General features: G+C 36.7%; 1 protein-coding gene across 2 annotated transcripts in view; it reads left to right on the top strand.

The window, feature by feature from the left end:
* KLHL13 (kelch like family member 13) overlaps positions 1 to 22,056 on the top strand; it is a 189,567-nt gene that overhangs the window by 73,396 nt on the left and 94,115 nt on the right. For both annotated transcript variants that reach the window (XM_029241225.1, XM_029241226.1), the window contains exon 2: positions 3,673 to 3,746. In XM_029241225.1, coding sequence (XP_029097058.1) covers positions 3,697 to 3,746 — 50 coding nt within the window. In that variant the 5' untranslated portion in view covers positions 3,673 to 3,696. The remainder of the gene's footprint in view (positions 1 to 3,672; positions 3,747 to 22,056) is intronic.

The following is a 22,056-nucleotide window of genomic DNA, read 5'->3' as shown; positions in this document are numbered from 1 at the left end:
AAGAGTTTTATAGTGTCCTGTCTTACATTTAGGTCTCTAATCCATTTTGAGTTTGTTTATTTATTTATTTATTTATTTATTTATTTTTTTGCGGTACGTGGGCCTCTCCCTGCTGTGGCCTCTCCCGTTGCTGAGCACAGGCTCCGGACGCACAGGCTCAGCGGCCATGGCTCACGGGCCCAGCCACTCTGCTGCATGTGGGATCTTCCCGGACCGGGGCACGAACCCGTGTCCCCTGCATCGGCAGGTGGACTCTCAACCACTGCGCCACCAGGGAAGCCCCATTTTGAGTTTATTTTTGTGTATGGTGTTAGGGAGTGCTCTAATTTCATTCTTTTACATGTAGCTGTCCAGTTTTCCCAGCACCACTTATTGTGAATTATTTTTTCTGCTTTACCAAATGCCATTTGACTTTGTGGTATTTTTGAAGTACAGAGTTCTAATTTTTTGCTACAGTCAGATTTAACAGTTTTTTCCTTTATGGTTCCTGGGTTCTGAGTGCTGCATACCTTCTCCACTGAATCATTATAAATAATTTCACTAGGGTTTTCTTTAGTACTGCTTCAAAGCTTCCATTTTTACCTTTAAATCTTTGGTCCTTCTGGAATTTATTTAGTGTATGAAGTGAAGTAGTGTACAACCTATTTATTTTTCTAAGTGACTACCTGATTGTCCCCCAATCGTTTAATCATCTCTATTTCTCTTACTTGTTTGAGGACCACCTTCACTGTAGAGTAATTCCCTGATGTATTTAAATTCCTCACAAGTTATTAAAAGAATTTATTTATTTCTGTTTTATTTTTCAAACCACTGCAGTGTGATTCTCCCCACTCATCAAACTACTCTTGAAAAAAGGTCATCGTGGACTTTATAGCTGTCAAATCATTTAGCTGTATCTTACTTTGGGCAGAACGTGAAACAGTTGAATACCCTCTAACCACTGTTCTTCTGAACTATCCTTCTTCTTTTCACACTTCTTTTAGTTTCCCTCCTACCTATTGTCTCTTTTCTTTGCTAGCTTGTCTTCCTCTGTTTATTGCACAAAAATGTTCGTTGAGTTTGCACTTTCTCCTGGCATGAGTAATATTTCCCAGTCTCATCACTTAACTGGCTAAATATTCCTGTGTTTTCCTTTCTACTTCCAACCTAAATCTAGACCTATATTTCCAATTTTCTGTTAGATACTATATGTTGTGCCCTGGGTTACTTCTATATGTCTATACAAACCATTGTTGTTTTTGTTTTCAGTGTTTTTCCTTCTTTCTATACCCTACCTCACTTGATATCATCACCATTTCCCCTTGTTACGTAAATAGATTTTGTCTTTGCTATGTCCCCTTATCCCTTTAAAATCTGTCAGTGATCTGTCATAAGTCCTAGTTCTTCCTGCCTGCCCTCATAGTCCTTGTCTGTGCTCTCATTTCATGCCTTGATTTTGGAAGTAGTTTCTTATCGGTCTCCATACTTCTGGTCTCTCTCTCTGATCCACCACCACATTGCAGGCAGTGTTAATTTTCTAATACATATGTTTGATCATACAAACTCCATGGTTAAAAATGGTTGGTTTCATTTATATCTTGCATAAGTTGATCACATGCACTTACTTCCTCTCTCTTCCTAACTCCATTAAAATGAGAGTAAAGAAATGGAAAAATTCAAAAGGACAAAGAGAACAGGAATGGAAACACTGACAGATGTAAGGTTGGAACTATTTTTTTTTACTTAGAGCAAAGGAAGTTACAACTCCAGTATCTTCCCCTACGTGAACTTTCGAGAGAAAGCAACTCATTCTTCCCATAGAATTCCTAATATTTCAAGACTTGGAGGCACCTGGTCTGTAGAAGGCAGGAATGAGTCATGAGATTGAAAGCATGGGCTGTTCTTTGAAAGTCTAAAATAAGTCACTGAAGTCTCCTGTACCATCACCCCCTCTCTGCTCCTCTGGAGACCAGAGGTTTATTATGTGGAGAATTTGACAGGAGAGCCCCAGACTCAGAGATCCAGGTGCAGCAAGTGGATTGCTTAAAACGATGGGATTAAGTGAAAGTTTGCATACCTAATTTTGGGACCTGTATGTTCTACCCTAGATGTAGTTGGTAAAAAGTTTCATGAATTAATTATTTTCACATTCCCAGATTCCTGATAGTAATCTAGATATAGCTGGTTTTCTCTTGGCACGTCTTCTAAAAAATCATGTAGCCTAAACAAAATTAAAATTTCTCAACTTCTCAGAATTCTCTCACTGGTTAAACACTTTTAGAAAAGGTAAGTCAAAAGTCAGTTGATTTTGAGATGCTTAAAAAATTTATTTTGTTTAGGCTACTCAGTTTCTTTACTTGTAATAACAGAGACTATAAGCAGAGAAATGCGATTGTGCAAATAATTATGAATGCTATGTTGTCATTTGATTTGTTTCTTTTTTAGAGTTTTGAAGACCCAAGAAACAGAGTACAGTTGACCCTGAAACAGCACAGGAGTTAGGGGCGCCAACCCCTAAACAGTTGAAAATCCTCGTACTGCTATCTCTGCTGTTAAAAAAAAAAAAGAATTGATAAATGGTGCACCCAAGGGCAGGAAGTTGAAACAGTTTGGATAGAATCAGGACTGAAACCCTAGCTCTTTTGATTCCACATATTATGATCTCTAATTGAACACAAGCTTTTCCCCACACTTAGTTAATTTAAAGATTTGTAAAATGGACATGCAGGTACTATATTTATTGAGAAAAATATGTAAGTGGACCTGCACAGTTCAAACCTGTTTTGTTCATGGTCAACTGTACTTTTTCCCCTTCTACTTCTTTTCCTTTTGCCCCTAAGTTAAGGGGCAGGTGAAGGCAGGGAACAATGAAGAAAATCTTTTTTCCTCTAGCTTAATTATTTTAGGTTTTCAAGTAGTTTTATAACAAACAATTATATGAACAAACTAAACTGGATACTGTACCTTTTTATCTTCCCAATGCAATAAATTGATTTTATTAACAAGAAACATTTATGTAAATTATACATTTTTGCTTCCCAATATATTTGAAATTAATAGAATACATATACATATAGAATACATATAATAGAAAAATATACTCTCTATTGCCAATGCAAAGCATCCACATTACTAAAAACAAATATATACTATAGTTTACTACCACCTCGCCTGCTCCTTTCCCGTAAAAACAATGTTCCTACCTCTATTACCTATTTTATATCTTTAAGGTTTAAAAATCTTTAAACAATCTTTCTATCCTTAATTTTGACCAACCACCTCGAAAATCGTGGGCCCTGCATATGGGCCCCACAGGCCTCAAGTCCCGCTGGTAACTCTTCGCTTCTTAACTTCTCTGTCTCACCCAACTTCACACATACACCCCAGGTCTTCTGACTCTCATTTAATCCATTTTCCTGTATACGCGGTGGTTTTTCCATAGATCATTGTTGGCTAATGATTTCACATGAAATTAGTCAGTACTCTTTAATGATTTCGGTGTTGAATTTTGTAGGTATTTGGACTATTGCAGATTCAGTTTCTTAATTTTCATAAGCTGTAATATGGATATTAGGTACATGGACATACATTTTGCCTATCGCAAAATATGTAAAATATTACAAAGGTAGCATAATGTGAAAATTCTAGTGTTGATTTTCATAGTAAATATTGACTTCTTTTCCTCCTGAACAGGTCATTCTCCGACTTGTAGAGGTGATGGATCATCTGCATAGAGGGGAATCAGTTGCTGCAATACTCCGTAACCGGTATATTTATGGAAGCAATTTACCTTTTAAGTTATATAATATCTCTTCTGCTTATTTATTTACCTAACATAGTTGGTGTTCAATAAATATTTGTTGAATACCTGGCATAAAATAAAAGTATTTGCTATATGAGTGAATAAAAGAATGCCTGGGTGACAAAGAAATGGAATGAAGAACATGTTAATAACTGTGTGTTCTGAGCTAATGAAAAACATAGAAAATATAATCAGAAATCAAAATTGGTGTACATTGTGAACACCTGGAATTCAGTCAGTGGAGCTATTGATTTGAATTTTTAGTTTTAAAGCATACCAATGAATAAATACTGGTATCTGTTGCTTACGAATAGATGTCTCAACAAAGTATTTTTTTAAATAGCATTGCCCTGTGATTGTGTGTACCTTTCTGTTATTTAAAATTCCAGTTAAAACTTTTTTAGGGAGTTCTGAGAAGTTGAGAGCTTCCTCTGTCAATTTGGGATTTTAAATTCGTGGTTTAAAGAAACATAGCCTTTACTTTGCAGCAGTGAAAGAGTATCCCTTATTCCCAATAGTTTAATTGTATGGTTTGGGTGAAATATTTGAAATAATATGCTGGAGTTGTCTGTATCATGGTTCTGACAGTTACTAGTGTAGTCTTGGTTAAGTTTTTTAATTGCCCTGGGCCTTAACTTTCTCGTCTGTGAATTGGGGATAATAATAATACCTATATCTCAAGGTTGTTTTGAGGATTAAAAAAGTGTCTATTGGGTGTGTGTTTGTGTGGAGAGAGAGAGCTTGGCAAGTAATTCACGGTATATCTGTGCTTGTGTTGAAATATAAATGTGGGATTTTAACTATTTTGAAAATACAATATTTGTGTTACTAAATTCTAAAGTACTTTAAAAATAGGTGTGTCTTAAAAGAATATGGAAAGGGGGGAAAGGCTGAAGTATAAAGGGGACACATATAATGTTATTGTTATTTGAAAGATACCATGGTAGGAATTGTACATAATATTCCCATCAAGGAAATAGTGAATGAAGGGTACATGCTTGGTGGAATGTGGGCAAGGGGCTGTAAGGTAGCCTTGTTCAGAGATACCGAGAGCCAGGAAATCACAGCAGGAATCACGTGTTGCCATGTTGGGTGAAAAGATAGAAGAGTAGATTGCTGGGCCAGTTGGACGGGGGACGTTGTGCCGAATACCTAATGGTAAACTGAGTCTGTAGAGTTCAAGCACTGCTGAAGCAGGGATTCTATATCACACATTTGGAAGAGGAACTAGTCGGATGGCAGGATTTCCTAAGCTCAAGTTGATAACTGTGGTGGTTATAGCATAATTGAATTTGTTTCCATTATTATTATTGAGATATAATTGCATATAGTAAAATACACAAACATTTAAATATACATCTTGATTTTTATACATGCAGTCATCCAGGTAACCACAACCCAGGTCAAGATAGAAAACAATGCCATCCCTCCAGAGAATTCCCTCGTTTCCCTTTCCAGTTCATGTCCCCTCCCTTCCTACTGACTTACATATTTTGGGTTAGTGTTGCTTGTTCTTGAACTTCATGTAAATGGAGTCAAACACTGTGTGTTCTTTTGTGTATGGCTTCTGTTGTTCAAAATAATGTTTTTGAAATCCACCATCCTTGCAGGTATCTGTAGTTTCTTCTTTTTTTATTGCTCTGTAGTGTTCCATTGTTTAAATATACCACAGTTTGTTTATCCATTTCTTGTTGAGAGTCACTTAAGTTATACCCATTATTTGGCTATTATGAATTAAGCTGTTGTTGACATTTTTTAACAAATATTTTTGTGGCCATATACACTCATTTCCTTTGGATATATACCTAGAAGTAGAATTGGTGGGTCATAGGAGATGTATACATATATTTATTTAATTTATTTAACATTCGTAGAAACTGCCAAGCACTTTTTACCATTTTCTTTTCTGACCAGTAATAAGTGAGAATCGTCACAAGCTCTTGGTATTTAATTTTAGCTATTCTCTTGGGTATATAGTTGTTTCCCACTATGGTTTTCACTTTGCCTTTTCCTCACTTGTTTATTAACTATTTGTGTTTTAGAAGTATCTGTTCAAATCTTTTGCCCATTTAAAAAATTGGGGTTTTTTTCTCTTTGAGTTTTAAGAGTTTTTAAATTTTTTCTTGATATTTAGATGTATGTCTTATGAATATTTTCTTCCAGTCTGTAGCTGGCCATCCCATTTTCTTGTTTGTGTCTTTTGGTGAGCAGTTTTATTTTTGTTTCATTTTGATGAAGTTCAATTTATCATTTTTTTTCTTTTATGCTCAGTAATTTTTGCATCTTTCTAAGAAATCTTTACCCTCCCAAATTTCAGGCTTTCTTCCTGATGTTTTATGGTTTTAGCCCTCACATTATAAGTGCATTCTTGACCAGAAACTTAAATAAATGAACTTATGAACTGTTTGTATACACAAATTATGGATCAGTTTCATATTCTAAATAAAATACAAACCAAACACATTTAGGCATGTATGAAAAGTATTAACCCTTTGTGACTAGGAAAGTTTTACCCCAGAGTGTGGATTCCTTAATACCATGAAAGCTACTCATATGACACATCCTGTCAATAGATCTCATAAGAAATAAAAGGTACAGTAAATGCTGAAGGTGTTTGAAAAAAATTCATTGCCCATAAGAATAAAGAATTAGTGATAGAAAGTTGCACTCTTAACAAGAAAAATAATTATCTCTCTGAAACCGAGAAACAAGCATCGCACTTAATGATAAATGTAAGAGTTGTTCCTTAAGCAGCAACAAAACAAAGATGCCCTCTAATCACCACATTAAAATATGTATCTATAAACTATGGCCAATGTCAATAAAGAGGCATACTTAACAGGAAGGAGGAGACAAAAAAATGATCAAGTTTTAGAAGATAGACTCATGTGCCTGCAAAAGCTAAGACGTAAAAACAAGTTCTTAATTGACAGTTTTAATATAAGTTCTAAATATAGTTGGATATAAGATAAAAATAAAAACCAGTACCTTTTATCTATATTACAAATAGTCATTTAAAATATATAATGGAAAACATTCCATTTACAAAAGCCATAAAATGTAAATATTTAGTAATAACCCCAACAAAAATTTCTAGGACCTATATGAAGAAAATTTAAAAATTCAACTGAGAGATAGGAAAGAAGATATTTTTTAAAAATGGAGAGACAAAAAAAAAAAAATGGAGAGACATGCGATGGTCCTCGATTAAAAGGCTAAATTTTGGGGCTTCCCTGGTGGCACAGTGGTTGAGAGTCCGCCTGCCGATGCAAGGGACGAAGGCTCGTGTCCCGGTCTGGGGAGATCCCACATGCCGCGGTGCGGCTGGGCCCGTGAGCCATGGCCGCTGAGCCTGCGCGTCCGGAGCCTGTGCTCCGCAACGGGAGAGGCCACAACAGTGAGAGGCCCGCGTACCGCAAAAAAAAAAAAAAGGCTAAATTTTGCAAAGAGCTCTTCCCAAATTGTTATATAGATTTAACACGAATTTAATGGGAAATTGAAAATTTTGTCAAGGTGATTATTCAATAAGATAATGAATATATGAAAGAAATGTATCCCCATTGCTTAATACAATGTCTGACATGTAGTAATTGCTGGTCAAAAAAATCTAATTTTTCTATTTATAATTCAACAAACATTTATTGTGTAGTTGCTAAGTGCTAAACATTTTCAGGTGCTAAAATATGTTGATGAATATTAAAAGTGATGAATCTTTGTTCTATTGCAGAAAGTTAACGTCGAAAATTAGTAAACAAGGTAGGAAGATAAAGAATTAAGGGTGGAGGGTAGCAGTGCAGAATAGCATCAACCTGTTATTAGTCTTAGATGCTTTTAGTCTTGCAGTCTACCATTCAGCATATGTTTTACCCTATTAGGACTTTTATTCCAGTGATTCATTTAGTACAGGGAGAGGTCAGCCATATGTGTCTTGCTTTGTTGCAAACAGCAAGTGTGAGCATCGTCCTCATGTACACATTACAGTAATGTCAGGGAGACATTTGGTTAAGAGTCACCCAGTTGGTGTTATGGTGGTGGTGTGTACTGATGGGGTTCCTAGCTGTAATAAGGATTTCTGCAGTGACGTGTAAAGCTCTAACAGTGTTCCAGTTTTCTAAAAGTACTCTTTGATAAATAAAACACAGTATATAATATTGTCTGATGTTTGCAGTAAGGAAAAAGAGCGCCAAACACTGTATAATTGGATTTTCATCCCTTTAACAAATATTATGCACCACTTACTGTGCACGGTGTTAGGGGTATGGCAATGAATGATAATACATGGTTCCCTGCCAGTTTGGTGGCTATTGTAGTAGTCAAAATAAGAAATGAGGAGAGTCTGAACAGAGGTGATGCCAGTGGAAATGAGGAAGAGGGGAGGGGAGGGAGTTGTGAAATACTTAGGGGTAACTTTAACAATACTTGGCGTTCAACTAGATTCTTCACACTCTAGTCAACATGATCTTTTAAAATGGATTATCTGATAATGTGGTCCAGATTGCCCTTTCCTGTCCCTGACTATTGAAATCCTACCTGTTCTCCAAGACCCAGATCAAATTCAGTGCCCTGTGTATCAACCTTCCCTGATCAATCCAAGCAGGTGATCAGGAGGGTCTCTTTTGCCTCTGAACTGGTTTTCTTCCCTGTAGTGAATTCTATCACATTTGGCTCTGCATTGAAGTTAATTTGAGCATCTTTCCTTACAGCATCATTAAGAGAGCTCTTTCAGAGCATGACTACCTGTATCTAATGTATATTTATAGCACATGGCATATAATGCAGGATTTTGTACATAATAGGCATTCATTAAGTATTTATAGAAGTTATAACATTTATCAATAATTATTTGTTGCCAATGATTTCATTTGGTTAAATTGTTTAGGGTAGTTTTGTTTCCCACAGTCAACTCTTACTAATAGTTAAGCAATTGAATATTAAACAACAATCTTTAAGTTGTAAAATAGACTAATGAAATTTACTACAGATTCTAAGAATAAGCTCTGACTTTTTTTACTGGCTTACTATATAATCATTTCTTAATAGTATATGATGCCAAGGGAACACAGGGCTTTCAATCTGGTCATTTGATATTTTAAAATATTGAGCCTTTACTGTTTGTCAAGCGCTGACCTCATCTGTAACATTTAAGGATTGGAAGATCCCGACCTTCCTCTTAGTTTTAAAAGTCTGGAATTATGTCTTTAAACCTAAGCACACAGTAGGTGATAAATAAACACATCTTTGATTAACCTTGAGGATGGTCAGTCATTGAAGATGTCCTTTTTATTACTGTTTTCACAATTTGACTTTATAAACTTCCATGAAGGTATGGTTATTTATGCTCTTTCAAGATTAAAAATTTATGAAGATCTAGTTTTACCTTTGCTAAATTGAGTCAGTGATTATAATAAGGTTAAATCTTAGGCTAGAAGATGCCCATAAGGATTGTAATATGAGGGTAATGCACGAATTTCTGAGGCCAGTTAAATTTTATACAGTGGACTTTTATTTTGGCCCAGAAATTCTGTAGGTCTTGGTTACCCACTATAATTGTCGTAATACATTGCTGTAGGTGCACGTTTATCAGCATATTTGTTCCTCTTACCGAATAGTTGCATATCTTTATACAAAGGACGTGAACTTGTTAGTAATGTTGCCTGTTTGATCTTTCTAGAGAATTTTCCAGGCCAGAAGTGTTCCTGCTTCTGGGGAGAGGAATTACTACCCTGATTCCCCTTTCTGTGTCTTAAATGTTCCTGTTCATAATTCTGTACATGTTCAACACATTCTTTCTGGGACATCTCATCTACAGCCATTAGTTGAATCCCAAGCTATATGTGAAGACCTTAACATTTCTATGTATTTAACATTTAAATCTTTTTCATGAGTCCCCAACTGAAAAGTGCTGTATTCCTCTCTCTACCAGTTTGTTTATTTGTTTTGACTTTACAAGTAATACATATTTATTATAGAACACTTAAAAATAACAAATTATATACAGATATGCAGGGAAAATAATCACCGAAAGTAACTCTGTTAACCCCTTAATGCATTTTCACTCTAGTCTTTTGGTGCATTTTGAAATGTAACTGTAGTTGTAATTATTGAACATGATATGATTCTAGTGTTGTACTTAAGAGCAGAGGCTTTGAAGTCTTCCAAATACAGGTTCAGATCAAGCTTTGCTTCTTGCTAGCTGTGTGAACTTTGGAAAGTTTCTTAACCTCTCTGAGTCTGTTTCCTCATCTATAAAATAAAAGACTATCATTGTTTGGGATTGTTCTGAGAATAAAATAAAATTTTGTAAGGTAGTCACATTCCTGGTGCATGATAAATTCTCAATAAATGGAAGCACTTACTGTTTTATTATACTGTATATCATGTCTGTATCCTGCTGTTTTTCTTAGTTGTATCATGAACATTTTCACATGTTAATAAAAACTTGTAGTAGATATAATAGCTGCAAAGTATAAACTCTTTCACGGTATAAATGATTTCTTAAATATTTAGGTTGGATCCGCTTTTGGGGTGTTATTTGTTTTAGTGTCTTCCATATCTATCATATTTTCTCTCCTCACTTTAATATTTGTTATCTTTTTTCCTTTTACTTAATGAATTTATTTTATACTGTATCAGACTCTCTCTTTACTCCCTCTGATATACATTTTGGTTGTGACTCTGGTTTAGTTTCCGGGTAGTTGGCAAATACAATTTATTGCTTTCCTCATCTGATCATGTTATCTTATTTGGCTTCCTCTTCCTGCTTTACTGAGGCCATGTTTTCTTGTTCTCCTGAATGTGCCAAAGGCTTTCAACATTGTTTTCTGACTCCTATATGAAAGCATTTGCAGAGTTCTGCTCTTTCTCTGAGTCTTTATAATGACAAATCTCCTTGTCCTTGTTTTTCAATACATTTTCATTGCTCCCATGCTAGTTGTTTTTCTGTTTATTTATTCTCAAAGGAAGAAAGATTCCTTGAATGGCCTTTGTACTGGCTGTTCCCTTTGTCTGAAACGTTCTTCCCCATGGTCTTTGTGTGGCTGGTTCTTCTTTTCAGATCTCCACTTAAATGTCCACTTAAAGGTTTTCTTTGACCACCCACTCTAAAGTGGTCACTTGTTCAGTGTCACACCACACCCCCCCCCAGTTTCATTCTCTGCATGACTCGTCACTACCACTATTAGATATTTTCCTTCTTTGTTTATTATCTATCCCTTTTTGCTAAAATAGAAGCTCTAGGAGGTCAGGGATCTTGTCTGTCTTGATTATCTTTTTCCCCAGCCAAGATTCCTGACCTTGTTTATTTTATTTTATTTTTTTAATTTTTATTTTATATTGGAGTGGAGCTGGTTAACAATGTTGTGTTAGTTTCAGGTGTACAGCAAAGTGATTCAGTTGTACATATACATGTATCTTTTCTTTTTCAAATTCTTTTCCCATTTAGATTATTACAGAATACTGAGCACTGTTTCCTGTGCTATGTAGTACGTCTTTGTTGGTTATCTGTTTTAAATATAGCAGTGTGTACTTTAATTTTAGCACCTGCCACCATGTCTTGTACATATTAGTTGCTCAGTAGGTATTTGCCTACTGAATGAATTGACCATTGCCCCTGTATGTGCTCTTGGGTACTAATCCAACCCCTTCCTCAGAGTTTTACCCATGAGCCAATACTGACAGAAATAAATGATTGAAATAAATAGACGAGGGAGAAGAGACAATTCTTCCTTGCAGAACAATTCCGAATTTTATATATGTACGAATGTGTGTGTTTGTATGTATATATTTCCCCCATTCAACAGATGGAACTTCATCTATCTGCCGCCTTGAGTGTGGACTTAATGGTTTGCTTTCCAAAGGAAAGAGTATGGAAAGGAAAAAATAGTACCATTATAGTGAAGAAATGTGGAAAATACTACCTGTGGTAGACTTAACAGTGGCCCTCCAAAGATGTCTACATATTAGTCTGCAGAACCTGTGACTGATACTGTATGTGGCAAAAACAGACTTTGCAGATGTGATTAAGTTAAGGACCTTGAGGTGGGGAAATTAGCCTGGATTATCCAGGAGAGCCCAGTGTAATCACAAGGGTCCTCATAAAAGGGATGCAGGTGGATTCAGAGTCAGAAAAGGGAGATGTGATGATGGAAGGAGAGTTTGGAGCCATGCTGTTTGAAGATGGAGGAAGGTGTCATGAGCCGTAGAATGCAGGTGGCCTCTAGAAGCTGGAAAAGACAAAGAAACAAATTCTCCCCTCAATCCCTGCCAATACCTTGATTCTAGACTTCTGACCTCCAAAACATTAAGATAGTCAATTTGTGTTGTTTAAAGCTGTTAAGATTGTAGTTGTCACAGCAGTAATAAATGAATATACCATATATCCAGAGTCTGGCACACAGGCTTCCCAGTATATAGCAATATTTGTAATTTCTGACTTGATATGAACACAAGAGAGGTATCAGGGGTGGACAGTGGAAGGGAACAGCACCTTTGCCAGGTCTGTTCCCATACCTGTGCTGTATTTTCTCACTTTTTGTGTCTGTTAGATATTTAGCGGTAAGTTGGGGGTGGCGGAATCAGAGGCTATTAGCTATTTGTTATTTAAATTTAGACACTCATGTATTCATCTTAAAGTTTTCCTTACCCAATTGTGTAATTTATGCTCACTGTGAAGTATTTGGAAAAATATGGAAAAGTATAATTCTACTGCACTGAAAGCACTGTTAATATTTTAAAACTCATAAGTACAAGTGTTTATTCAACATTGAATAAATCAACTCTTATTTCAATAATACCATTGCCTGGTATTGTAAACACGATGGGTCCAAACCTGTCTCATCTCTGTCCCCAGAACCTGCCTCCTCGTCTGTGGTCTTGGCCTTGCTAAGTGACACTGCCATTCACTCAGAAAGTTGGCCATCATCCAGGACTCTTCTTTCTTTCTCATTCCCCATATTCAGTCAGTCACCAAGTCCCATTTCTCTTTCCTAATTATTTCTCCAATCCACTGCCTCTGCTGCTTTATTCTTATTATCTCCTTCTTATTTCAGACCCACATAGTTTGTCACCTAGATCTTTATAATATCCTTCTAAACTGATTTTTAGCCTCCAGTCTTAAACCTCTTTTACCTCCCACCTCCTTCTCCCTCTCCAGTCCATCCCTCCCGTTACAGCCATAATGATCTTTCTGGAATGTAAAGATGTATGTTCATATCGCTTCCTTGTTTAGATTTCTTCACTGGCTCCTCTCTGCCTGCCTAGCCTCATCTCCTGCCTAGAGCACATGTTGCCCTCCCTCAAAATTGGGAGGTGATATGATTCCTCCTGTTTCCATCCCTCTTGCTGGTACGCCTTCTCCCTGGTTGTTGGCCTAACCAACTCCTGTTTATCCTTCAAGACCCAACAAAGGTATTATTAACTCCCCTGTGATACTTTCACTGACATGTACCCCATTCCTCTTCCAAACAGAATTAGGTATTCTTTTCTTATGGCTCCCATAGTATCAACTCTTATTTCAATGGTGGTGGTAGTGGTGATCGAAGTCCCAATAGTAGTGCTAGTTGTATTTGAATAGTCATTATAATAGCTGACACATATAGCATTTACTTTGTGCCAGGTTCGAACTCATATACACACACACACACACACACATATATATAATTCTATATTCCTTATTCCAAATTTATCTTATTCTCATAATAACCCCATGAAGAAGGTACTATCATTATTCTCATTCTACAAGTGAGTATATCGAGGCACAGAAAAGTTTAAGTAAGTTGTCCAGGGTCACAGAGCTAATAAGCATGGATGCAGGGCTCACACCCAGGGAGTTCAGCTCAGTCTGTGCATTTAACCATATGCCTGTCTGTCTCCTCCCCTGGGTTGTGAACTCTCTTAGGGCTTTTTACCTACTACCCATGATGTTGACCCTAAGGCCAAGGCATTTCTGCTGTATTCTGGAAGTGCATACCATTAATAGGTTAAGTGCTATAAATGAATTGGGAACCTGGAAACTGATAAAAGTAAGTTTTTCTTTAAAAGTTTTCTCTTCTCTCCTTTTCCAATCCTTCAGTTTTTCCCCCTTTTCATCTTCCCAACAAATGCAGTTGCGTGGAAAGTGTTGAAAGATTATGTAACATTTCCAAAGGCTCCTCAACCACAGTTGGGTCATGGGTTACATGGGACTAGGAACGTGGACCCATGAAATAATTCACAGCCTTAGCGATGTGGGTACTTTTTAAAAATATACGGTCAGACAACAAAGTTTTCCTTTTGGTTATCAGTGTTGTGTGATATTTTGACTTCCTGTCTCCTAATACTTTTCTTTCTGCCATTGCTTCATTTTAGATTAAAATGAATAGAAAAAGAGTAATACCTTTTCTTTTTCCTGGAAGGAAGCTCTACTCTTCCTTTGGATTGTAGTTTCTGTGCCTGGCTTTGGGTTTTAGCTATGGCAATTCCAAGCTTTGTGACCCTCAGGCAGCCCTATTATGGGTCTCCTCTGAGAGCCCAAGGCCCTAATCTGCCATTGAGCGAAAGGGAACGTGTCCTCCTCCCTTACTTCCTACCCTTACCGGGTAGATAATGCAATAAATTCTTCCAAAGGTGGAGACGTTTTCCTTTACCAGCACAGCATGGCATAGCTGACATAGATACGAGCTCCAGATAGCTAGAAAGAAATCCTCTGGTGATTTTAGCAATCTCCTTTTCGGGAAACAAAATAACAGAGGCAGCAGAGTGAATTTGAATTAAACTTCTTTTTGACAGGAGCTGTGCCTAGATATAGACAGTGTCCTTTATTTTTCCTGGCACATTATTGAAAATAGTATTATGTAACTTCGCCTGAGCTTGTCTGAGATCAGCCATTGTCCAGAGCTGGCTAGAACATACTTTTCTCTCTAGGTTCCCTGAGGCAGTGCTAAAGCCAATAAGGCCTCTAGGGAGAGAATAGCTATTTGATCTCCAGACCCTACAGTCTGCCCCTTCACGTTACATTTATCCGTTGACCATGTGGCATGAAGGGGAAAGTACATAAATACTAGCTTTTGATCCCATACTCCTACCCATTCCCTTTAAGGGTAGTTCATTACCTGATAGACCCTTCTGTTGAAAAGGCAGAGTGCAGCCCTGAGTTTGAAAAACTCTGTTTTCTGGTCCTGGCTCTGCCAACATAACAGTGGCAATTTATTTAATATCCTATCGATTTCTTTCTTTTTCTTTCTCCTTTTTTTCCAAACAGAAATATTTTCTTTCTCCTGTCTTGAAAATTAATGAGATGATATGCTTGAATTACTTTGTTCTCCCTGGAAGGTAGACCCTCCAGCAGGTCAAGTTGATTTTTGAAAGGAGTTGAAAACAGAGTTAAGGCTATTTGTTTTTCTAAGAATAGTTGTGGCTCCACAAAAAAGAGACTGCATTTCTTTAGAGATAGAAAAAGATTGTAGAGATGTTGTACAACCCTCTTAAATATAAAACGAAAGGGAATCTGATATGCAAAGGTGAGAGAACTTTTCCAAGTTTGCATAGCAAGGGAAAGACCCAAGACACGAGTACCCAGGTTTTCTGACATAAAGTGTCATTTTTACCTCAGAAACCTACATTTTGCACATTTAAAGCAAAAAAAGTAGTTTCTATAATTAAACGTTTTCTGTCAGATTTTCGGTATTGTATGGTGCATAAATTTTGTATTTACAGTTAAATTGGTATATAGTCTATCATTATTTACATGTGTAAAACTCTTTTGGCTAAATAGTTCAAGTAGTTTCCTTTCTGTGGGATGGATAAGTATTGATAAGGGAATTAATGCTTACATTAATTACAATAAGGGAATAAGTCTTAATCTAATAATCAGTGGCAAGTAGGGAGGTAGATAAAAATAGATCGAAACGAAACCCTGTCAGTGTCCTAAACGTTACTATGAGCACTATTCTAGCGTAGTATTTGGCCATAAACATATTTAATGACACGTCTGCGTCCAGACACAGCTCTTGCTGTTAACAACATTGTTAATTCAATTTCAACTCATTCTCCTGCCTCAGTCATTTTGTTCCCCCTAAAACAGATTGCTAAAATCATCCACTTCTTTCCAGCTGTCTATAGCCCCATGTATTAGTTTCCTCTTGCTGCTGTAACAAATAACCAGAATCTCAGTGCTTAAAACAACATAGATTTATTATCTTGCAGTTCTGGAGGTCATGGGGCTAAATTCAAGGTATAGGCAGGACTGCGTTCCTTTTGGAGTACGCAGGGAGAATCTGCTTCCTTACCTTTCTCAGCTTTCGGAGGCCGCCTGCACTCCTTTGCTCTCTTCATCCATCTTCAAACCCAGCAACAGTGGGTTGAGTTCATTTCACATCTCATCACTTGGACCTCTTCTGCTTCCTTCTTCCAATTTTAAGAATGCTTATGATTATATTGAACCTACTTGAATAATCCAGTATAATCCCCCCATTTCATAGCCCTCAGTTTAATCACATCTGCAAAGTCTTTTTTGCCATGTCAAGTAACATATTCACAGGTCTTGGGGATTAGGCAGTGTACTGGGGATTAGGCCATCGCCTTGGTCACCACACTCAGTATCCACGTCTACACTACCATGCTGTATGTTTGCCTTCTGAGAGTGTTAAGATAATGGCTCTTTTTCAGTTTTAAGAATTATTTTATAAAACATTTATCACAAATTCTTATTCCAGTGCCCCTCATGTGCTTTCCTTCCCTTTTCTTAAAAAAAAAATTATTTATTTATTTATTTATTTGGCCATGCCACGCAGCTTGCAGGATTTAGCTCCCTGACAAGGGATTGAACCTGGGCCCTCAGCAGTGAAAGCACCACGTCTTAACCACTGGACCGCCAGGGAATTCCCTTCCTTCCCTTATTAAGAGAATTTTTACACATTACAGATGAAATAATATGTATACATATATGAAAATTACAGAAGTTTTGGAAAATGCAGAAAACAAAATAAATCACACATGATTTCACCTTATCTAAGGTAAACCAGTTATTGTGTTGTCGTACATCCTTTCAACTGTTTTTCCATGCATACATTTTACATGGTCATCATGTATGTACAGTTTTGTATTTTACAAAGTGATGCCATTAACACTTTCTATATTGTTAATAATCTACTTAATAATCACCTAATGAAGAAAATAACATTTTTAAAATAAAATTAATCAACATATAGTCGAAAATACAGAAATGTATAAATAAAAAATAATTTCTAGTGTCATTATTCAGATTTAACTACTCTTTTAACATCTAAATATATTTCACTCAGCCATTTTTGCCTCCCTTTTTTTAAATAAAGTAAAATTAGACTCATACCTTATACATATCTTTATATCATGTTTTTCTCTAATAATGCAGTTTTAACATTTCCCCATATTACTACTATATATTGTTCTAAATGGTACAATTTAAAATAAATAGTATTGCAAAATTAATATATCTCATTATTATTATTATTTTTATATCTCATTATTTTTAGAACTTAGAAAGTACTTTTATGAAAAGAAAATTTATATCATTCAGTTATTTAACTACTCGGTTAGTATATTGGTCTATATTTATATAAAATGTGTGTATATGTATTATTTTTATAAAAATAGGCTCATATTATAGATATTAATTTGTATTTTTCACATAATATATCAAGAGTATCGTTCTGTGTCCTCATTCCTTTTCATCATCACTCAACGTGATATGCTTATAAAATGCTGTCTGGAACATAATAAGCACTAAAATATTTCCTCTTAAAGTTGTTATCATTAACCTCATTATAAATATTATTTTAGTGTATGCATGTACCAAAATTTATATTAGCATTTTCCAATTTGTAATACTTTTTATTTTGAAACAATCTCAAATTTACAGAAAAACTATAATATCAGTACACAGAGCTCTTCTTTTTCTTGAACCGTTTTAGAGTCACTTGCTGACACAATGCCCATTAGCCCCAAATTCTCTAGTGTATAACTTCTAAAAATGAGAACATTCTCCTATATAACCTCAATTCAACCATCAAAATCAGGAAATTAACATTAATCCATTGCCACATTCTAATCAAGGCCCATTCAGATATTTCCAATTATTCCCAAAATGTTCTTGATAGCAAAAAGTTCCAGTTCAGAATCATGCATGGCATTTAATTGTAATATCGCTTCAGTTTTCTTCGTATGGAACACTTCCTCAGTCTTTCCTTGACCTTCATGACCTTGGCACTTTTGAGGACTAAAGGCCAATTATTTTGTAAAATGTCCTTCAGTCTGGCTTAGTCCTAATGGTTTGTCATGATTCTATTCGGGTTTTCCTTCTTTAGCAGGAATTGCACAGAAATGATACTGTATTCTCATTGCAGCCTATCAGGTGACATGTAATTTTAATTTGTCCTGTATTGGTGATGTTAACTTGATTAAGCTGCTGTCTGTCAGGCTTCTCCACTGTAAAATTACTTTTTCTCTCCCTTCTAATTAATGGTGTTTCTGGGCAGGTAGTAGGAGTACCTTGAGGCTCTATAAATATCTTGTTCCTCATCAAACTTTTTTTTTACTTAAAGTTGATTTACAGTATTGTGTTAGTTTCAGGTATACAGCAAAGTTATTCAGTTATAGGTATGTATATTTTTCAGATTATTTTCCATTATAGGTTATTATAAGACATTGACTATAGTTCCTGTGCTATACAGTAAATCCTTGTTGCTTATCTATTTTATGTATACTAGTTTGTATCTGTTAATTCCATACTCCTGATTTATCCCTCCCCCCTTCCTTTCCCCTCTGGTAAGCATAAGTTTGTTTTCTATGTCTGTGAGTCTGATTCTGTATTATTTTTTAGATTCCACATATATGTTATATAATATTTGTCTTTGTCTGACTTCACTTAGTATGATAATCTCTAGGTCAATTCACATTGCTGCAAACGGTAATATTTCATTCTTTTTTATGGCTGAGTAATATTCCATTGTATAAATATGCCATGTCTTCTTAATCCAATCTCCTGTTGATGGACACTTTTTTTCCATGTCTTGGCTATTATAGATAGTGCTGCTATGAACATTGGGGTGCATGTATCTTTTCAAATTAGAGTTCTCATCCTTTCTGGTTATATGCCCTGGAGTGGGATTGCTGGGTTGTATGGTAGTTCTATTTTTAGTTTTTTAAGGAACCTCCATACTGCTCTCCATAGTGGCTGCACCAATTTACATTCCCACCAACAGTGTACAAGGGTTCCCTTTTCTCCACACCCTCTTCACACATACACACATATACATTTACATCTATATTTCAATATGTTGAAAACTATGAATTCCCCTCAATACCTAAAATTCCTTTTTTAAAAAAATTTTTTATTGGAGTGTAGTTGATTTACCCTCAAATTCTAATACAACACCATAGAGCACATTCTAGCTTTCTGCCTTTCCATGTTTTCACCCCTCAATCTCTAATATTAAGAAACGTGTCTCCTGGGGAATTCCCTGGTGGTCCAGTGATTAGGCTCGGTGCTTTCACTGCCGAGGGCCCGGGTTCAATCCCTAGTTGGGGAACTAAGATCCCACAAGCTACACGGCTTGGCTAAAAAAATGAAAAGAAAAGAAAAGAAAAGAAATGTGTCTCTCCCATTATTTGGCCAGTGCCATATGCAGCCCATATCCTGTTGATGCACGCTGCCCTCTCCCTCCCCGGATGTTGGCCTCCAACGGTCCCAGTCTGGCTGTGGCTGCTGTCCCCCAGCATGAATACCACCATCAGTTTGTTTGGGGTTCAACTCGCCATGCCAGGCCATCCTTGATGTTGCTTCCTCATCCCCTGCAGCCCCATAAAGGGCCTTCACCATGCCCTCCCTCCCCTGCCCTCACCATAGGATGCCTACTTTGCTTGATGCCACTTAGGGCTTTCTGATGACACTGTTCAGGAAGGGGCAGGGCATGAACTTTCTCTTTATTTTGACTGTTCAGTTGTTGTCACTTTTTTTCTCACAAACAAATTTTTTTTTTTTTTTTTTGCGGTACGCGGGCCTCTCACTGTTGTGGCCTCTCCCGTTGCGGAGCACAGGCTCTGGACACGCAAGCTCAGCGGCCATGGCTCACGGGCCCAGCCGCTCCGCGGCATGTGGGATCTTCCCGGACCGGGGCACGAACCCGTGTCCCCTGCATCGGCAGGCGGACTCCCAACCACTGCGCCACCAGGGAAGCCCACGAACAAAATTTTTAATGATTACTACCCTTCTGTTGGATGTTTAATTATCTCACATACTTTTTGTTTTTGTTATAAATAAATAGTGTTTTCATGCAGTCAGCATCCACATTTTCTTCATTATATTTTATGGTATTTTTGCTTGTCAACTTGAGTTCTTCAGATTAATATTAATTAGCTTACTAATTAATGATTATTTCTGATTTGATTATTACTTAATGATATTATAGAAATATGATGTCAGAAAATGAGGAAGTTGGGAATTAGATGATTTTTCAGATAGCTAATAGAATCACGACTTCTTTCTCATAATAGCCATTTTTGAATGGAGATAATTTTAAAACCTATTATGTAGTAACCTCTTCCTGGTTATTTAAGGTTAAAGACGTGAGTTCAGAAAGTCTCATTTCCTTAGCATGGCATAGAAAGCCCTTCATATTGGGCACCCAAACTATCTTTCTAACCCCATTTTTGCCACTTCCCATTTTTATAACCTGTGCTGTTGCTGTACTGCATTATTTTTCCTTTGTTAAATATGCCACATTCTTTTGTATTGCTGTGATGGTGTTGGATTACCCAATAGGTAATTAACCATGTGCTCAGAGCACCAACCAGGCATAGGCACCAAACGATGGGGGGCAAAAAGAGTACTTGATATTTCATGACCATCAGTTTTATTCTCATCAAAGATTTATTCTCATCTTTATCTTTGATTTCCTTTCCCCTAATTTACAGTATAGAGTTATGTATGTTTTGAAATACATACATATTTATGTAGGATGAATGTAAAGAGGCAATACAATACGCAAGAGGAAATGCAGTAGTCTTTTCTGTGATTAAGGCCTCTCTAAGTTTATTCAGACCCTCTGTGCCTTTGTTTTTGCTGGATCTCTTAACTCTGCTCCCTGCCTCCAGCTGAATTATATGATATTCCATCCTACTGTGTTTGATTGCACATCTATCAGATCACTTAGCACATTGTGTAATAATTACTTTTTAAATAGTCTCTCCCGACTAGACTATGAAGTCCATGATGAAAATGGCATTTTCCTATCTAGCCTTCCATTTCCTGCATCTAACCCAGTGACTTATGCAAAGTAGAGATTCGTTAAATGTTGTCGAACTGAACAACTTATTGTCCTGTCTGTAGATGCAGATGGTGGCCCTTGTAGGAGAGATTAAACGATCTCTCTTAAACTGTAGGACACTTGATTCAGTAGCATCTACTGGGATTAAACTTGACATGTTTGAGTAGTCTAGAATTTTTAGTACATCATACTGTTCAGGGAATAGGTGGTGCTCAGAAAGAAGCGATCTACAAAAGCCATAAGATTCTTATGCAACAAGATGATTTACTAGTGGGTTTTCCTCCCAGCTTGTATAGTGTTCTCACAATCAGGATATATATTTAGATTTTTCTAGATTTATTTTTGAATATACATGTTCACTCAGTTACCTTAGTTATTTAAAAATCAAAGAACCTTTTCAGTTAGATTTGGACCAGAGATGCAGGCACCTTCTGATCTGTTCACTAGAGGCAGTTTAAGGGGAAAAAAACATTTTTTTTTCTTTTTTAACATCTTTATTGGAGTATAACTGCTTTACAATGGTGTGTTAGTTTCAGCTGTATAACAAAGTGAATCAGCTATACGTATACATATATCCCCATATCCCCTCCCTCTTGCGTCTCCCTCCCATCCTCCCTATCCCACCCCTCCAGGTGGTCACAAAGCACTGAGCTGATGTCCCTGTGCTATGCGGCTGCTTCCCACTAGCTATCTATTTTACGTTTGGTAGTGTATATATGTCCATGCCACTCTCTCACTTCGTCCCAGCTTACCCTTCCCCCTCCCCGTGTCCTCAAGTCCATTCTCTACGTCTGCGTCTTTATTCCTGTCCTGCCCCTATGAAAAAAACGTTTAAAAATTCTGTTGGATGGATTCTACATGACCACTGGTTCTTTCGCTGCATAAATATCATTTATCTATGGCCTACAGCAGTCACGGAATGGCTTAACTTGGTCCTGTCCCAGAATGACAGTCCTGCCCCAGACTACAAAAAGATTCCAAAGACCATCTTTTGAG

This window comes from Monodon monoceros, unplaced genomic scaffold, assembly GCF_005190385.1.
Source record: "Monodon monoceros isolate NGI ecotype Baffin Bay Population unplaced genomic scaffold, NGI_Narwhal_1 Super_Scaffold_22, whole genome shotgun sequence".
Classification (NCBI taxonomy): Eukaryota; Metazoa; Chordata; class Mammalia; order Artiodactyla; family Monodontidae; genus Monodon; species Monodon monoceros.
The sequence above is the reverse complement of the archived record's forward strand: the minus strand, read 5'-3'. Positions and strand labels throughout refer to the sequence as shown.